Below are 20,319 nucleotides of genomic sequence, written 5' to 3'. Positions count from 1 at the left end.
CAGATCATGAAGTAACTGACTTTCTGATTATTCAATGGTATATCAAGATGACATCATCCTGAAAAAAAAGGATCTTCAAGGCTCTTTTGTCGTAAATTACATTCTTAGATTGAGAGATAAGTTTCAGGAAACACCACTTTGAAACCCATGGAGCTATAAACTAAAGTAGTGAGTATAACTAGTCTCAAAGACGTTTAGAAACATGTTATAGAATATAAACTACCATATATAGCATATGCTGTAACACAACCCTCTCCTATTCACTAGTCAATAAGGATGTTCACTGAACAAAAGAATAATCAATTAAAAACATTTTAAAATGTAGTAAGAAAAGACAAAAGAAAACAGAAGAAATTGGCTAATTAACGAGAGAATTTAACTAATAGTGGGTTTTGGAGGTACAAGAAAAAGAAGACATTGTGCTGTACACTGTACATATACATTCAATATAATATATATGTGTCAATGGACTGAGGTACATATAGGTAATGCAACAGCAACACAAATAGCAATTGATGACCTATTCATCATTTTTGGATTAGTAACCATTTAAGAACTACTTTGTGTTTTTATCTGCATTATCAGTTTGCAAAAATGGCCAGAAATGATGTCAGAAAAAGAGTAGTGAGCCCTCGATGCCAACCAAGCCTTCAGGAGAACCAAGAAGTGGCCCTTTTAAGGAGCTTTGGCCCTGCTTCTGTCAGAGTCATGGTCACACCACTGCACACAGTCAACACTTCCAGGATCCAAAGTCTGAAAAAGTTGATATAGAACTCACTTTGATCTTTGTTTCCACTTACATCCAAGACCTTGAGAGTTATTTGTCTTGTTCACAAAGTGTGAAGTCTGTTAGACGCTTTCATTTTTCACCTTGTGGTTCCGAATGGACTTTACCAATAATGACTACATTTGTCATGAAATAAAAGAAAAGAAAACACACTTTGTACATCGGGTATGCTTGGCATCTAAAAAAGAAACAAACAAATTTTGAAGTCAATCCTCTTACAACAAATCAAATTGTGTTTCAAAAACTCCCACATCATCTCTGCAGTCCTTTTATGGTATAATAGTCCCATGGTAGCGTGTTTGTATTTTGGTTTAAGTTAAATGGCAATTGTCAAAGTTGATGGATGCAGGGAGGTCCCAAATGTAGACTGGCAGTGACGATACTTTAACAGTGAAATAAAAAAGGTAGGCAGATTAAAGGAAATCAAAACTAACAATGAAGACAAACTGACAAAGGAATTGGTCGCTATAAGAAGTGAGTGACTAATTACAGGGGGAAGTGGGAATAGGTGAGCAGGAGGTCTGGCGACTGCAGGCCTAACGAGGGACAGCTGAAACTAATCAGGGCGGAGCAGACAACCAAAACAGGCGTGAAAACACACAAAGGCAGGAAGTGAAGTGATCTGAAAAGAGAGGAGCAGTGAGTAACACGATACAACAGGACACGCAAAACCAAACAAAGAAATATTGAGGGTTAAATGTCATTGGGACATCACACTGCATCTGATTTGGTCACAGTTCAATGTCAGTACCTTTAGAACATGCCTGGTTTGCTGTACAGTTCAGGACACACAACAACACCCACTTCCTCACTTTTGTAAGCTGCCCTGCCCTTCTGCATCTATACAATAATTCCTCTGGCTGCATTATCTTAATGCTGTTGTAAAAGATGATGATGATCAGTTTGTTCTTTCATGGGAGACTGGTGACTGTGTGCTCTCTGTAATATCATGGAAGGGTTACTCTCAGCAAACTGAAACAGTAACCATGCTGTGGTCTTTCAAGTTCCTTGCAACAGGTCTTTACAGGTCTTTCAAGTTCCTTGCACTTGAACTGGTTTTGAACATAGTTCTCTTTGCACTAAAAGTACAGCATTGAGGTTGTCACCCGCAAGTTTTTAGTCCTTTTCATTTAATTTACAATTTGGTTATTAATGCATGTTACATTTAATGGTCTGGCTTTATATATATATATATATATATATATATATATATATATATAAAAAAAAAAAACACGTTTGCTTTAGCAAACAGTCCAGTATGTCCATTATATTGATAAAGCAGCAGCAACTGACATTTAATCAAACAAACTACCCATATTTACTAATGGCCTGAGATGAGTTTTAAATACAATTCATAGCTACCATTACACATGCAGTGCTACATTGTTGAATCAGGTTTTACTCTTGTATAGTTCTTTGCCACCGGACATTAAACATAAGCCCATAACGCCACACTTAGACACACTTGTTGGCATGCCACCATATCCATATCTTTTAGTACCTTATTAGTCATTTAGTAAACACTGTGAGTATGTCGGGAAAAGCAGGGGGAGATCATTCTGATGTCAAAGACATAAAGGGCATACAACTAGTGACAAGTCTGGCTGCGACAGGTCGGAATGAGGAATTTCCACTCTTTGGTAGGACACTGCAAACATATGACAGTCATTCCTTCCTGTGTTTGTGTTTCTCTTGGATGATTGAAAACCTGTGAGATTTCCAGTTGCCTAAAAAGAGGAACATTTCCTGATGGGATCCACCCATTTACGCACATCCACCAGTGAGTGACAGCCTGCATTTAGTCAAACTGCTGACATGTATCAATTTTTTAAGTCAGGTGCTGGTTGGAAAACACACATATATATATATATATATATGTATCTATCTATGTGTGTATATATATATATGTGTGTATATATATATATATATATATATATATATATATATATATATATATATATATATGTATATATATGTATATGTATGTATGTGTATATATATGTATGTATATATATATATACATATATATGTATATATGTATGTATGTGTGTATATATATATATATATATATATATATATATGTGTGTATGTATGTATGTATGTGTATATATATATATGTGTATGTTCTTCCAAAGTCAATTCCTGAAGCTTAGACCACACTATGTCATACAATGTTTTTCATCTCCCTCCAAAACTTTGTATGTAAACCAAACATATTCTATAACATTACAAAAGGCACCGGAGGGATACCTAACAAAGCCATCAACAAATACAATTGCTTACGATTAAGAATACAATATGCTGGAGCTGACTCAGAGTCCAATTGATTACTTGGAAGCAAATTATGACTGTTATTTTGTCAGATAATTGAGCCATTAAGAGCGAAAGAAGGGTATTATTACACTGCATCCTCCTTGGCCTGTGTCATTTTGCCGATTCATTCAAATCTACATCAGAAACCATCCAGCACCAGCAGCAGGATGAAGAAAACTAGATATAGGACTGACACTTGAAATTAAGTCGTACAACACTCCCTGCTGACAGTAAGCGGTTAAGTTACTGTGTGTGATCGCACATACATTCAGTTAAACTTTCTTGACCTTGTGTAAACCAAAGCTGGAATGCATTTTTCATCAAAGAAAAGCACAAACAGATGTATGCAGTTGTATGCTGCACATACTGTTGACAAGAACACAGGGCAGCGTCTGTGTCTGTGTTCTTGTCTCTGGGAGAGAAAAAAAAAATCAGGAGCCACTTGAATCCAATAGTTATTTACTCACAAAGAGTAAAGCAGCAGATATGAAAGTAAGAGGGAAGATAACAGAAAGAAACTGGAGATTAGAGGCATCACATCTACAACGACATTAACAACTAAATTAAGTTATTTAACTGCAATCAGTGAATTCACTTCACAAAACACATGTGGGCTGCTTTGCCGTTATATTTATGCTCATCAGAGCTTTTGGGGCATCCTCTTCACATTACTCATGTCTTATCCCATTGACATATTAGTGTTTTGCCAATTGGAAATTTGAAAATCTCATCTCATCTCATCTTCGACCGCTTATTAGGGATCGGGTCGTGGGGGCAACAGCTCCAGCAGGGGACCCCAAACTTCCCTTTCCCGAGCCACATCAGCCAGCTCTGACTAGGGGATCCCGAGGCGCTCCCAGGCCAGTTTGGAGATATAGTCCCTCCACCTGGTCCTGGGCCTCCCTCTGGGTCTCCTCCCAGCTGGTCGTGCCTGGAACACCTCCCTAGGGAGGCGCCCAGGTGGCATCCTTACCAGATGCCCGAACCACCTCAACTGGCTCCTTTCCACGCAAAGGAGCAGCGGCTCTACTCCGAGTCCCTCACGGATGACCGAACTTCTCACCCTATCTCTAAGGGAGATGCCAGCCACCCTCCTGCGGAAACCCGTTTCGGCCGCTTGTACCCGCAATCTAATTCTTTCGGTCATGACCCAGTCCACATGACCATAGGTGAGGGTAGGAACGAAGATTGCCCGGTAGATAGAGAGCTTTGCCTTGTGGCTCAGCTTTCTTTTCGTCACAACGTTGCGGTAAAGCGACTGCAATACCGCCCCAGCTGCTCCGATTCTCCGGCCAATCTCACGTTCCATTGTTCCCTCACTCGCGAAATTTGAAAATGGATATATATTTTTTTTAAACTGGGATCTGTTAGGTTGCCTATCTCTGTTATTTTGTAGAAGGACTAAGGTAAAGAGATGCCAGTGCAAGATCCAGACTGTCTGTCCTAAAGGTTTGACTCTTGTAGAAGAGAGCATTAATCAACTGTCTCTACTATATTTTGAGCTCAAAAATGGCTGCAGATTGGAACCAAAAAACAAATTTACAATATCACCGCACTCAATGATGATTAACAAACATGTTGGCAGAATATCATGTTTGAGAAGTAAAATATTTTTGAAGTAATGTTTTATTGCATTTTCATTGGCCTCAAAAACAGAATGAAGTACTTTTTTTTTTTTTTTTTTTTTTTTTTTAAGTTCATGTTTGCTTTTATAACCTCAGGTTAGCAAATCTTTCAGATGTGGACAAGCTATGATTTGAGATGCGCCTATGCACGCACAGACATCCCCACGCTCTCTAATACACATACATGTGCATGCTAGTAAGGCCCTTGGGAGTGAGGGGACTGCAGACATTGTGGTGCCTCGGTCACTGTACTCACCAAAGTGCCAGGGGACTTATCGATCCATCAGAGAACGTTTTCACATGCTCACACCCTGTATGCATCACTGCCGTGATTCCAATATCTGAGAAAACAGTCATCCTGTACCAAAACAAACTCTTGTTTCCAGAGACTTTTCCCTCCACGGTGCATTAACTGACTCAGAGAAAGTGGTTGGTCTAGATATGGGAAATTTCCTTTTTTTCTTGCTCTTAAGGATCTGAGTCATTGAAGCCTGATGATATTTATTTTCCATGCATGGACTCTGAAAGGCTGAGCAGACTGTTGGCAAAATAAGTTGGGTATGATTTCTTCAAGATTCTTTGTCGGTATTGAAAATTGGCCATGAGGCTCCAGGGAGCACGTGGCATATCTCCAGACTTATGTCTGCGCACATCCCTGTGGATCGCCCACAGTTCACGTCTAAGCCTCTTAAAGACATGGAACATTTGACACGGCTTGAACTGAAATTACAATGTGACGCTGCAGGGAAACTCGAGTTGTAAAGGATTAGATGGTGACAGGTAGGTGGATGAATTTACACAGAAAAACAATTATGTTTTGATGGTTTTATGTGAAGCACTTTGAATTACCTTGTTGTTGAAATGTGCTATACAATTGCTTTTAATGTGTGACCATTATTGTGTGTTTTATGTTTTTTTTAGTGTATAACTTTTATATATGATGATTTTAATGTAAAGTGTCTTTGAGTACTATGAAAAGCACTCGATAAATAAAATGTATTATTATTATTATTATTATTAATAAATAAACTTACCTTGCCTTGAAGATGCCTCAGTATAAGTGAAATTCAAATGCAAGAGGAAGACATGAAAGATGAGTCAATAAATAGCTTTTTGACTTATTATAGAATCATTCTCATTAGGCAGTTTACAATGAAAACAGTCACTTCTAGCTCAAAACCACATGAAGCTCTAGCGGAAGTTCAGTCAGGAAGTTTATACTCTTGCATGCCTATTTCTCATACATCTGCCATTCACTTCTCACGCATGCTCACTCATAATGTCCTTGCAGTCATTGCTCGGGGCTGTCAATCATGATATCAGCTGTTTAGATCCAATAGCACAACAAAACAATTACATCGTTAGCCTATCATCTTGCTGCTGTCTCTTTTTAATGATGGTTGTCTCTCTACCTCCAGTACGTTCATGTTGCTGTTACGCAAAGTAGTCTTCGCAGATCCATCAGCATCATCAACTCATCATTCTATCAGCCTCATCAGTATCTGGACTCTATGGGGGGATTTATGTTGCTGCTGCTCCTTGATTACAAATGTCCCTGTAGAGTCCAAGCGCCAAAGACTCCGTCAAGACGTTACCATCACATATCATCTGTTAATTAGAAACAATTATCTTTTCTTCATTTGACTTGTCTCTCCTGATTGAACTGTCAGCTGGAGTATAACGGCTGCTAATAGGTTTTATCAGCTGTGGCCAGCTAGCTAATTCAGTCAACATCATGCGTCATGTATCGGATTCGCTGGCTGACTTTTTAAAAAACCCTACAAAAGGATCATTAATATTGACTGGATGGCTATATAAGTGATATTGTGCTTAAAGACTGAGGCTACAGCTGACAGGTCTCAAGTTAAAAGTCACCATCCTCACCAGTTGATGGTCAATGTAGAAGAAAAGTAAGAACAACGTTGTTTTTATGTGAGCTAGTAGATATAAGTAATTAAAGGAAAACTCACATTAATCCTCACAAAAGGTTGCAAGCCAGATCATTTTTCCACTCTTGTCAGTACATGTGTAAAAATCTGTTAAAAGTAGGCGTCCAATGTCATTGTTATCCATGAAATCTTGATGTATTAACTGATTTGGTTGGTTGATGTTGGATAAGTTGCTCTGCTCATGGATTTCTGCATTCCTAATTATAATTACATTTTAGGTTTTTAATCTTCATTCAGCAGATGAACATATTTGAATCCTTAAAAAGAATATTAAAAACTCTTTAAACTCCAAACATCAAGACATTTTTATGGCTCTATATATCTCCAGTGTCCTCCTCCCTTGGATTTTTGGGATAGAATTAGGTGTTCTGTTACTCGGAGCATTGGGCAGACATGCAGTTTCAAAAGGAGAGTGGAAACATTTTCATAATATCCCGATCTCCTTCCTGTCCATCATTCCATCTGGATCACATGCCGATGACTGGTTTTCCCATACTGAAATAGATTTAACTGCTGTCCGTGTGCAGGCCTGATCCATTAAGGCGGCTCATACCTTATTCTTCAAGTTCTTCGTATTGTAGAGATACACTCTGCTACTCATTGTCATAGAGGAAACATCAATGAGGACAGTACATGCAACATGTACATAATTTATTGTTACAGCACATACACTTGCGTTTTTTCATAAATACCACAGGACACCACATGTTGTAACAGGCTTCATTACCTTAACAAACAGTGACAAAAACATGTGCAAAAACAAACATTGCAAACATTTAGTAAACATTCAGCTGAGTGACGACTTCTTTCACTCGAAAAAACTTTCACAGAGAAATCACACTCTCAATTTATCAGGACAGTCCGCTTTCAACAACATCTGTGCTGAGACTCTGCAGTTTCTCATGATTCTCGCTTTTATAGCCGCAAACAGGAAGGAGGACTTCCACAAAAATATTATGGCACAAGTGAACTCTCCAGCCAGTCATTGTTTATAGTTCACGAACTCAAACGTGGATTCAATTGTTACATTTTTTTTTTTGCAAATGTTTTTCGTGAAAGTACTATGGAGTGCTGCATTAAGTTAGCGAACGATCCAAATCTAAATTGTGGGGAGCTTTTTATGTGGGGTAGTGTGACTAGGGACAACAATTGATCAGTGAGGATAGCATTAGCCCACCTCAGCCTTGATCATATTAAAATATAGCCAGGATTATATACATGACTTGGAATATATTCTCGAAGACTGGTCTTTAACCCAGAATCCACTTTTAAAATAACCTTTCATGTATGCAGCGTTGGTACCAGTGGACACGATGGGTGATCTAGGGACAAACTTCATTGGGAGAACTGAATGTTCATTGTGTGCATCAGTAGACAAACCATCAGCTGTACTTGGAATGTTCTAGTGTTAATTAAGGATTCAAGACTCATTGCACATAACTTCGTTGTGTCCTCCAGCATGAGGAGGTGAAGACGTGCATAACATTCCCTATTATACGGGCGCATTGATGAAACAGTAACCACTAATACCTCTGAGACAGCTGAGGTGCAAGGTGAGGCCACTGCCAGGAGGGAGCAGTGTGGACGTATAGTTCACAACCTGCTCCTCTTGGACTCAAACGGATCACTTTGAAAGGAAGTGGCACCATAGTGCACAAACACATCACCACAATTATATATAGCAGACATACAAACTGTCACATGCAAAGTGCTTCTAAAAATGACAGACCTTTTAACCTTTTTTCAAATCCAGCAGTGACTCATCAATTTAGAGTAAATAGAGTAAACACAATGGTCATATAGCACAAATCTTGGTCTAGAGTCGTTGTGTGTGTTGTGCTTTGTGCATCCTGTACAGTGAAAATGCTGGAAGAAAAAAAAACAACGACCTGGAGAACATTTTTTTATGACATTCAACCCCTGCATTTACTTTGCTGTAAATCCATGAAAAAGAAAAACAGCAAAAAAGATCAACAGACGGAAAGCTTGTTTTTCACATGGCAAACACTGACGTAAGATGACAACGTACTTACGTCTATTCCTACGGTCAGTGACAACGGCGCTGACCAAACCTAGCGATACAGTACATATGGATTCCTCTGAGGGAACAAAGTTCACAGTTTTGACTCGAGTCAGCTGGCCAGAGGCAACGCTACATGCACTAAAACACAGGTCACTAACACCGATTTAGACTGGCAGTGGGTCCCTGCTCCCCCCTCCGCCTTCTATAGCCACATTTAGCATGCTGTCACTTTGATCAGGACATAGGGAACACCAAACTGACAGGGGAAAGGGGCTTACACCTGTCACTTAGTGTGGGAAAATTGGGTGAATTCTCCAATTGAAACACCTACATGTGAAGCGCTAATGTTCCACTAAGAGCCCGTGACCTTAAGCAGGGAGATAAGAAAGAGAATCTCATTTCAGGTTGGCCCTTTGGATCTCATCAAATCTTATCATACAAATTGTATGCTTTATAATGTACTAATCTATTTCAGTGTTCCCTAAGAGGGAGTTATCTGATTCTCCAGCTAAATGCTAGAGATAATGGATTTATTTGTGTTTATTTTGCTGGGCTCAGCTGGATTGGGGGCATTTCCTGGAGACTGACTGAAACTGACTGAAACAACTGGAACAGCTGAGGCACTGCTCACATATGCAAATGTCAGACGGAATTCACAAAGATCCAGACATCCGCTTACAGTGAGGAGACTCTGGGAAATGTCAGGGAGCAGAGACAAAGGTGCACTGCTCGGGACTGTTTTTCTCATCTCCGTTTATCGGCCTCAGAGTCGTCAAGACCAGTTTCTGGCCCGGAACGCTGTTATCGCTCGGCTATTTAGACGCACTGTTTATTATTGTGTGTGGTTTGTACCCTTGTGCCATGACTAAGGAAACAGCTTCTCTGGTTTCAGTAAACACTGTAGATGCTGAAACACAGCAACCACACATTTTAATAAACAAACTTGTGCCACAAAAAGGACTGTTACTGTTGCTATCGCCACATAGAGGGAACAAGAAAGACTCATAGTTTGCCTTATACAGTACTTATGTAATGGCTTTATAATGCATCAAATACTGGTTTACATGTTATGCAAATGAACCAGCGGACTGAATGCAGGATATGACTGGTAGTCTGTGCGGTAGAAAACGTTGTTAAACACCGTGCATTTATTTGTATAGCAGGTGCCTGCTTTAAAGGTCAGATTTAACCACATTGATGCCATCTGCTTTAAAGATATTGTACAGCTTTAGGACTCACAATTAAATCTGGCTGATACAACGTATACAAACTTTGAAGTTTTCGAGGATAGCCCCATGTGTTTCTCAGCTTGCACCAGTGAGATATAGATAACTTTATATCTCTGGTGTAATCTGCTGGCAACAGGAACACCCATGCAACAGGCTGTAAAACACTAGAGCAGGCTGCAGGGCTTCACAACATTGCTGAGCAGTGAGGAGAGAGAGAGAGAGAGAGAGAGAGAGAGAGAGAGAGAGAGAGAGAGAGAGAGATTCTGCCTGTTTATTATCATTGTCTTTCACACTGAGACAATCAATCAAAAAACTAAAAACTAATTATGAAATGAAGCCAAATCATGATGTGACATTTTGGATGACTTGGAATGTATTTCTTCAGACAAAGCACCAAAGAGGCATAAAGGGTAATAGTTGCATGCTCCTCGCTATTCGTGCCGAATTGGCATGTCCAATGGGACATTTACAGACTCCAACAACACTTACTTTGAATTTCAAAAACATTTTTATGCTAATAAATTCGCAGGTTGTTTTGCCAAAAACTCTGAGACAAGAAACATGCCCACAAATTTAATCTGAGCCAGATAATTAGCAATTACATAATGAACAGATCATTTAGTAGAGTAAATAAACAGCTGAGATGCTGCCCAAGTGTAACTTCGGTGGACAGTGAGTTATTGTGAAATAGTCAGTTAAGAAACACATGAAAAAGATGTAATGAGGTAGATGAGTAAAACATGGGAAATGTAGCAAAAAGGAAAAGTGATCTACCTACAGTATTTGCTCACTGTGTTTGAAGAGAAATACTTTCCTCTCCTGAACATGAATATTACAGTTTCTTTAAAGCAGTCTCTACCAGCCAGTTTGACTGGCCTTACCTTCATTAGTCAAAAAGTTTATGACAGTAATGTAAACATGTCCGGGTCTCCCTGTTGACAGGAAGTCTCAGGGCTCCAAGTTTAAAGGACGGTCGTTACAGTTGATAGGCCTTTGTTGCAATTCCCATTGGGGTCCACTGCTCTGTCCACAACACTGCAGACCCCCTGTGTCTTCCCCAGACACCCTTCATTAGTGTCACTGTCTTCCAAGCTGCCCTTACTCCTCCCTTGCTGCTCGCTCTGCCAGCTGTGCCTGCTGTAGACATATCCGTTCACTAGCCCCGGGTTGCTGAGGCTGTTCCTCTTCATGCAAAGGATTTCCTTGAAGGCATACCTGAACTCGGGACTCCGGCAGTAAATGAGCGGGTTGAAGGCCGAATTTGCGTAACCTATCCAGTTGAGTATCCTAAAGGTGATTTCAGTGCCCTCCACCTTCCATATGGCCACCACCACGTTGAGCAGAAAGAAAGGCAACCAGCAAAGAGTGAAGATCCCCATGATGATGCCCAGTGTCTTTAGGGCTTTGTGTTCTCGCAGGCAAAACTTGACCTTCTTGTGGCCACGCCCGTTGTTGGCCTCCAGAGATTTGAGGTGGCTGTTGTCACTGTTTTGAAAACGTCCAACGCTTTGGTCAATCTTCTTCAGTTGGAGCTTGGCCTCCTGGAAAACGCGGCTGTAGACAAAGACCATGATGACCACAGGGATGTAGAAGGAGATGATGGAGGAGGTGATGGCGTAAGCCGTGTTGGTGTCGAACTCGCAGCAGTTACTGTCCTTAAGGCAATCCCTTGCTTTCGTATCATTTGATATCCACCACTTCATGTGGATGGGCAGGTAAGACGTCAAGGCGGCAATCACCCACACCAGCACAACCACAATGCGAGCCTTGCACTTGGTCAGCATCGACTGGTAGCGGAAGGGAGAGGTGATGGCCAAATAACGATCAATGGCTATGACACACAGGGTCTCGATGCTTGCAGTCACGCAGAGCACATCAGTCGCAGTCCAGAACTCGCACCAGAAACTGCCAAAGTGCCAGGTCTTAAAGATGATGTAGCAGGCACCGAAAGGAACCACGACGAGACCCATGACCAGGTCAGCACAGGCCAGGGATGTGATGAAACAGTTGGTGACATTTTGGAGACGCTGGAAGCGGGCGATCGCTGTTATGACCAGGATGTTGCCAAAGACAATGACCAGGACGAGTAAGGACATGACCATGCCCAGTAGGATCATGGTGGCCTCACTGTAAGCCTCCTCATTCTTAGCTGGGTCTGATGACGAGTTGGTCATCCTTGCACTCACATTGAGGTACACTGGGAGGGTTGTACTTCCCATCTGAAGAGACCATATGTAGATGACACACACACACACACACACACACACACACACACGCACACGCATGCACACGCACACACACACACACACACACACACACACACACACACACAGGTGAAGATCACAATTTAAATGTAACTGCATCAAAACAAGTAGCACTAAAAAAGTATCTGATGTGTCTGTCGTAAGTTGTATTTCCACAAAAAAGGGGAACAGAAATTACAACACTAACATCCCAAAACAAAAAATATATTACATCCTGCTAGCCTTCAGCAAGCACAGCTTAAAAAAACAACATGCTAAAGAAGCCAAGCAAAACTAAAAGTACAAACCTCCACAGGTAGTTGTCTGGTTTCCTGCCTCCCATACAAAGTGGAAATGTCACTGTTCAGTTAACTCCTTTACTGTCACATGTCCTTCTTTCCACTGTCTGTTTTTCTTAACCTCCGTGTGTCTCACTCACTCAGTCCCTCAGTTGAGCAGTGTTTCTTCTAATGTGTCTCCCGGGCTATTCGTCAGAGCCCTTATAATGTGCAGTGGTGACATCATGGTCAGTGCTCAGCCAATCAGACAGCCAGCCTGCGGAGGGTGCTGAGAGCTCCCGAGAGTTTGAACACATTGTCCCTGCAGCCGCTGCTGCTGCATGAGACAAAAGCTGCAAATACAAGCACAAACCTTTTCTAGGTTTTAGGTAGACATCTTTTAAACATATGTAAACTAAGTCTTTTAGAATTAGAATTTACGGTTTAGAGAAAACAAGTAGTTCAGCTGTACATTTCAAGTACTGAGGTTTTCCAGCTTTTGCCTGTTAGTCTGGATCACATCAAAAACAGGTACAGCTTTCTTTGACTCTTTGTAGGAGAAAATTGGATGCACAAGTGTTCCAACTGGCATGTCTAACCAACTCTAGTGTGCACTCTATGATTTATTGGGAGGTTTGAATATTACTTTGCCTTTTCCTGACAAAACCTTGGTGTGTTAGTGCTTTTCCTGCCATGATGCTTTGACATAAAAATGTAGACCAACTGCATACAACTAAAAACCGAGAGTGGTTGAGTCCTTGCAGATACAGTACATTAAATCAAAAGCATGTCCTAATGTTACATTGATAGATATATAAAGGTTACACTGCAGAAAACTCCCTCCTATTTCTGGTATCAATCTACTCCCACTGCCCAGAAAGAGTACCCTGCAGGACACAAACAAACTCTCACGATGTACTGCATTAAAATAGAAAAAATAAAGTTTCAGGGCAAATTTGCATTTCTGTAAAGCATCCAAGGTCTATGTAAAGACTGTAAAATGGAGCTATTCATTGAAAGGTTTCTGTAATCTGGTACACTATTCAGATTCTGTGACAGAATAAACTGCATTATGTGTGTATTATCTTCATTAGCTAAACAAACAGAGCTCAGTGCTGGAACCGAAATGCTACAGTGACAGATAAAGGCAGAGAGAGGAGAACAGATCAGTGGGGTGTAAATGTTTGTATTCTGCTTCAGTTCGTGCCTCAGCCCTGCTTGTAGTGAGTCAGTGTGATGCGCTTACACTAAATAATATTATGAGTATGTATAGACATACATTATTGTATATAAGCATTAGCTGAGTGTGTGTTTGAAGAATTAGCAGGTTATTTAAATTTAAAGTCAGAGCCCTGATCACTCTATGGCCATTTGGACTCGGGGAGGCACTGGAGACCTGAACAGCCTGCATTAAGGTCCCACATCACATGTAAACAATATTCATTCTGGGAATAAAGAATACTCCCTGAGTCCTGACACCACACAACTATCCAAAATCAAACGGGCATGTGTTGTGGATGGGTAGTTTTCCATTCGATATTTACTGCATTTCCTTGTTTTTGCCGCTAACTGCAGTAAAGGGAGCAATGCTCGTTCAGACACCCGTCATCAATAGGTGTTAATGAACACATTTTTTTGCCAGGCTTGTTGTGCACTAATTTTGCTGCAGTTGTCTTTGATAATAATCAATTATTTAGCTGAAACACACTACGGGGGGAGGTCAGGTTAGGTTTATTGTTTAGTTCTTTATGGGGGCTTACAGATGTGTTTGTGTTTGTAACTCAATACAATAGAGCTCAGATGCATTACTATGCTATGATTTCTCATATTGCTTTTGAGCCTTAAAAGATATTTACCTTATGTTTCCCCCCTAGTGGAGGTCCATCCATCCAGCTCTTTAATCCACGGCAGAATCTCATTAATTTCAGATTACAGATTAGCATAAAATGCACTAAAGATATTAATTGCAGAGATTTTGGAGATCTTGTGACCTAAACACTTCATTGCATGACAGCGTATCTTTGCATGGTTCCATGAACATGGATATTCATGATCTCGGAATTAATTCAAATGTTTTGATGACTTCCTTACCTTTCTTCCAGTGCTGCCATTGGGCTGAAATTTCCGTTTGTAATATAGGAATCTTTGCCCTGAAATTGACACATCTCCCTTCACTTAAGGATAGACCCCTTTTCATTTTGAAAGCCCATTCAGCTTGAGTCCTGCATCAATGACGTGCAAATGTCACTGCTGCAACTCAGATTAACGTCATTGGTCCCCATTGAATCAGCTAACATGACTTATCTCTTGATCAACCGACAGGACAAACCCACTTTGACTAGCTCACTCCTACCAAGGTCAGTATGGTGTCTGTAATCCTCCACTCGTATGGATTGTGGGGTATAACGAACACTGGAACCTTTGTGAGCTCAGTCTGCTTTTACTTAAAAACAGACTTAATGAATAATGTAAAAGCTGTCTACTTCTTGTTTGACCTGTTTGATCACGTGATCATTTTATTTTTACAGAGTGATGAGCTATTAGCTTTGAGAAATTAACTCCTCAATAATTGATTCTTGGGATAAACCTCAGTCAGCTTCTGCACTTGTCGAACTTTGCGTACGTACCTTAAATGTAACGTAAATCCGATTTCTATTTCAAAAAGTGTAAGTCTGCACGTTCTATTAATCATGACCGGTTTCCTCAGTCTGTCTTCCTGTATCCTGTCACTCCCAGGCAGAGCTAGGATCCTGTCACCAGTTAGATATTGTACACCGCGCTGTTTATTCAAACACTGTTAGAATAAATCTATCTCCTCTCCACACCATCTTCAATTAGATTCCCATCTCTCTCCTTCATAGAAAGTTGCGATGTTGACCTGATGACCCTGCACACACCTCCCACCTCCCCCAACTCTATTTTTCCTGTAATCTGTGAGGAACAATACCTGGAGGCATTGCTCCTCTAGGGAAAGCCCTCAGGAGCATGAGAGGAAATGAGACAACCTAAATACTTTCTCTCACTTGTTTTCTTAAATGTCAATTGACTGTACTGGTATTACACTTGCCTTTGTTTGTAAAAGTAAACATAATCAAAGAAATCCTCATTCAGTTTCTTGCTGAGAGTTAGATGAGGAGATTGCTACCGATCTATCGATCATCTTATATCAATCATATCAGTCATTATGAGTGAACAATATAATTACATATCAACACTGACAAATCAACACTAGCTGATGCTCAGATCAACACCATTTCAGAAAAAAGTATATGAAGATTCTATATAAGTAATGTAGGACATAAATAATATATACATATAAATATATTTGCAAGGTGCAAAGCATAGACATCGCTACCAGCCTAATCCTAACCCTAACCTTAAAACAAGCCTTCAACCTAAAATGTAATGATTTACATCATGATGTGTGTTTTGTCCCCATAAGGAAGGCGAGTCCCCACAATGTCACTGTGTAAAGTGACAAGTCATGAAAACATACCAACACATAAGCACACATACACACACTTTTGGCACAAAAACAAATAGAAAATGAAAAAATGTGTTATCAAAAGTACTCTTGCAATTGGTGCATGTTTCATAAGCCCTTATTTTCTCTCTAAATTTCTCATACAGGAGACAGAAAGAAGTGAGAAAATCCAAAATTTACTTCAAATTGAATGCGATGATGCGAAAAAAGAAAAACAAAATCTGTGCTGCTGACTGTCCAGCCATGTCTAATCCAATCAATCTCCGTCTGATTTATTGTGAGGCCAATCGTGTTCTTATTTAATTCATTGGAACATACAGTGCCTGAATCACTAATTAGTTCTGTAGTAAAGGCCCCTGGGGGACTGCAGGTGAGGTCCACTCATATAGGTCCACCCAAAAACGAATGAGTTTATGACCATCAAAGACCAAAACACTGTTTGCACTGCCATGCATCTACAGACACAGAGTGTGTTATTGATACTGGTGGAAAATATCGAAGTTGGTGTCACGTGTTTTTGCAGATAAACAGAAACAGTAAGACAAAACAGTTTGTATATTTGGAATGGATCAGACCATATATAGACTCAGGAGTTACTGACCGGGAGTCATTGTTCACTCAGTTTGCCCCTGATAAAGTTCAGACGGAGGAAGAGGTTGTAAAAACACTTCACTGTACTATTCAACAAGTTTGGGCTTTGGCTTCCAGACAGAGTTCAACATATACAAAAGATAAATAAAAAAAATGTAGTTATGGGGGGGGGGGGGGGGGTCTGACCAATGGAACACATACAGTGTGTTTTAGAGCGCGAACAAAACCCTTTTTGAAATCGCCACCACAAGTCAACACACATTTCCCTGCATGGATTGCATTTGACAAGGGACAGCAAACTCTACTGCAGTCAATGAAGGAGGGCAGAATTACTTCCCAAAGCTGTTCTTTGATTGGCAGAAAAATTGCAAAACTCATGAGAGTCACATGATTTGTCTTATTAACTTCGTAACACACAAAGCGAAACATTCAGAGGGTATTAGACTTATTACAGGACATGTTCATGAAGGTTAAAGGTTACATGCTGGGATTGCCCCGATGACAGATTCAGTTAACTTGAATTTTCTGTTGGTAAGACAGGAATTCTGCCTTGAATCTGAGACTTAGGGCAGGATTTATGGTGCTAATTAGATTGTCAAGGCCTGAGCTAAATTAATATATTTGTTTAGTGCATTACTGTCCTTGTGTGGAGAGGTTACTAGTACATGCAAACTTGAACCCAAAGGCACGACAAACAGACAGAGATACAAGGATAGTTCAGTTTACTCAGTATTCAGGCAGGGTCAAAACCGGGAGATCATACACTCAGGCAAACAAATCCAAAAAATGGGCAGGCAGAGAATCCAAAGTCAAAACGGGCAGGCAGGGCCGGAACAGGCAGATCATATACAGAAACTAGAATAACACTGGAGAGCTTTGCAGTAACACACAAGACAATCTGGCAGGGATCAAGTGCAAGTGGACAGATCTAATTAGTGAGAATCTAATGAGAGAATGGGCTGCAGGTGAGCGTGGAAGACCAGGCGAGGCGAACGAGTGATTACATGGCACGAGTGGAAGGACCTGAAATGACAGGAGAGGCAGGATCAAAACAATCTAAAATGTAGTGGAATTTGTGACATTGTGAGGATTTAATTAGTGTGCACAAATCTGTATCAATCAGTGAAAAAGTCCCTGTAGACCTTTGGTCAGCACAGAGGGGAATTACAATCCATCTTTGCTTTTCTTTAATGCAAATAAAAAATAAATAATTTCTTCTTATAATAGTTGAGGACATTTCTAGCATACTATGATGTTTATATTCTTAGGTTTTTTTCGCCATTTGAAGCCTGATTATTGTGTTGTCTCATTTACTGTTTATGGATATAGGCAATGGTGAATGTCAGTTGAAGGCGGTACGGTACAGTAGATAGAAATATAAATAAATGAACAGCTACCATTTTATTTCCCAAACAGATTGAATGAAAGCGATGGGAAAGATGCATCCAAGAACCAATCCTGGAGCTGCCAGCAATATTAATCGTGAACTTTTGGACACCAGTTAGTATTCATGGGATGGGAATAAGGGATGCAAGCCCCTTTCTCTTCACGTCTTCTGACCATACTGCTCTTTCACATATTTTGAGTACACTGTGTGCTTTATTTCTGAACCTACACAGAACTAATTTATATTTTCTTAACAGTTGTAACCCAACATTTGTAACTTTTCAACACATAATTTGTGCTCATTTGCTCTGCTAAATTAGGAACCCTTGTATCTTCAAGAGTGTATAAATCTGCATTAAGTGAGGGGATGGGGCTGAACCATGGAATTAGTCCTTAGTTTTTTCTCTTCCACAATGATTAATGTGAGAATAAACAGGGCAAGGGCTAATTTCTCTCTCTTTGCCACTTAAGGAAGCCACTTCAGCCTCTAACGACTCCCTGCCTGCTCTCTGTACTCTCTACTGTGATTGATTGCAGAAAAAAGTCAACTTTTGATCTGTTCCACACCGAGTGAGCATAAGATGTGTAACCAACAGCCTTCTTTGGTTTGGTTTTTCGCCACAGCTTTGGCACATATTCAACTTGCATAAATATTTGCAGTCCTGAATGGTTTCTGGAATGAAACATATTCACAAGAGGCCTTTGAGGTGAAAAAGAGAGGGTCAGAGCGAAACAGTTGTGATGGGATCTTTACGGTTCAATGATAATACTTCAGACGAAGGATTACCATTCCTTTTGTGTGTAAGCTGAAAACAGATGACTGGAATCACACAACACAAGCTCAAGCAACCATTTAACACTCATTAATTGCTCTGTTAGAATGTACCGCCCTCACACACACACACACACACACACACAGAGACACATACACATGCAAAATTGGTATCTGTGACATTTAACTAAGACCACCATCAGCCACCGTCTCCCTGCCAGTCTTTTGTTTACAGCCTTAAATGATTAAAACTGGACCTCACTGTCAGACCACACCAACGACAGAAAATGTGACAAGTGAAAAAGCCACATTTAAATGAAGTTTGAGAGGTGTTATGAAACCACTCCACATGACCCAACATGATCTTTTGATGCTGCTTTTGGTCTGTGTGTAGGTGTGTGTCTGTCTGTGTGTATGCATGTCTGTCCTGCAGCTGCAAATATTAAACTGCATTGGCGTTTTGCCTGGCCAGTTTTATCCTAACAAGTTATACATCTTCTGGCAGTGCAAACACTTTTATTAGATACAGATCTACAGAGTATTGTTTAAGCTAACTGATGTTATATAGGAACATTAACTTAAAACCTATTAAATATCTGGTATGCACAGACTTACAGTTTTTAAATATCTTATCGATCATAACATCTCTTACAAAAGCAAACACGTATTCCCAAACTATATAAACTCCTTTAAATATGCATATTTTTTACCTCCGATAATCAGTATGACTTTTTATGGACTTTTTTCGACATGCTGAAAGTGTTTGCATCACCACTTCAGATGCAAAACACCAAATAAATAGCTCTTTCCACATTCCACACTAAAGTGCTATAACACTATTATCTAGAGTGTTTGGCATTTTCAACCGTAGTGTGCTGTAAATAGAGACTATGAATAGAAAGGCAAAGGCAGTGGATAAACAATCAAATGTATTTCTAATCAATACTTATCTACTCATAACAGTATCAGACACAATCCCTTTAACATGGACATTACATAAACAAAATACAATATATTGTCGTTTTAATTCTCTAACTCATTCTACCAAACTGAATCTGATATATATATATATATATATATATATATATATATATCAGTGGTGGGCCGTCAGGGCCAGCTAAGCCTTCGCTTCTGGCCTAAACAGAATCACAAAGTTATAGCTATTTTATAATTTAATCATTTTTCACAAATACACTACAAGTATTATAATTTTTTTCCCATTAGCTTATTTTCTCATTGCACAGCTCCTGTCTTCCTCAGTTGCTCTGCTTCCAGTGCAGCTTGTTTTAAGTAGAGCTCTTATCCAATCAGATTCAGCCTCTATGTCTCTATGTAAGGAGAGAGGCCCGAGGCCCTCTCGGTAGACTTTGCAGTTTAAAGTATATGGGGACAATATTGTTGATTGTCATCGTCTTCAACCAATCAGATCTTTAGTTTGACATGTTGGGCGTATTCTTTGACGTGCCAGAGCTACCCAGGTAGCCTGCTAAGTATGTCAGCATTAAGGTGCGCTGTGATTGGTCAGTGGGCCAGCGTGACTTTTGTCAAACAGAAAACTAGCTAGCAGAACTTAGTGTTTAGTAAGAGTTCAAGTTGAAAGACGTAAGAAGTTATGACATTGACATGACATTTTTAGAGT

The 20,319-nt window shown here is 40.0% G+C and overlaps 1 protein-coding gene across 1 annotated transcript; it reads right to left on the bottom strand.

Annotated features, from left to right (window-relative positions):
- Window positions 1–7,310: 7,310 nt before the first annotated feature.
- Window positions 7,311–12,628, bottom strand: adrb2a (adrenoceptor beta 2, surface a). The gene is made up of 2 exons (XM_068714481.1): window positions 12,478–12,628; window positions 7,311–12,145 (listed from the first exon to the last, which is right to left on the bottom strand). Exon 2 carries the CDS (start codon window positions 12,143–12,145, stop codon window positions 10,889–10,891), a length of 1,257 nt encoding a protein of 418 aa, XP_068570582.1. The 5' UTR covers window positions 12,478–12,628; the 3' UTR covers window positions 7,311–10,888.
- Between the last annotated feature and the right edge of the window lie 7,691 nt (window positions 12,629–20,319).

The sequence above is a fragment of the Cebidichthys violaceus genome, unplaced genomic scaffold (assembly GCF_023349555.1).
Source record: "Cebidichthys violaceus isolate CVI_PGR_0920_01 unplaced genomic scaffold, fCebVio1.0.p SCAF_2, whole genome shotgun sequence".
NCBI classification, from domain to species: domain Eukaryota; kingdom Metazoa; phylum Chordata; class Actinopteri; order Perciformes; family Stichaeidae; genus Cebidichthys; species Cebidichthys violaceus.
The sequence above is the reverse complement of the archived record's forward strand: the minus strand, read 5'-3'. Positions and strand labels throughout refer to the sequence as shown.

Coding starts and splice junctions, on each gene's coding strand:
- adrb2a (XM_068714481.1), bottom strand. CDS start 12,145: ATGGGAAGTACAACCCTCCCAGTGTACCTCAATGTGAGTGCAAGGATG.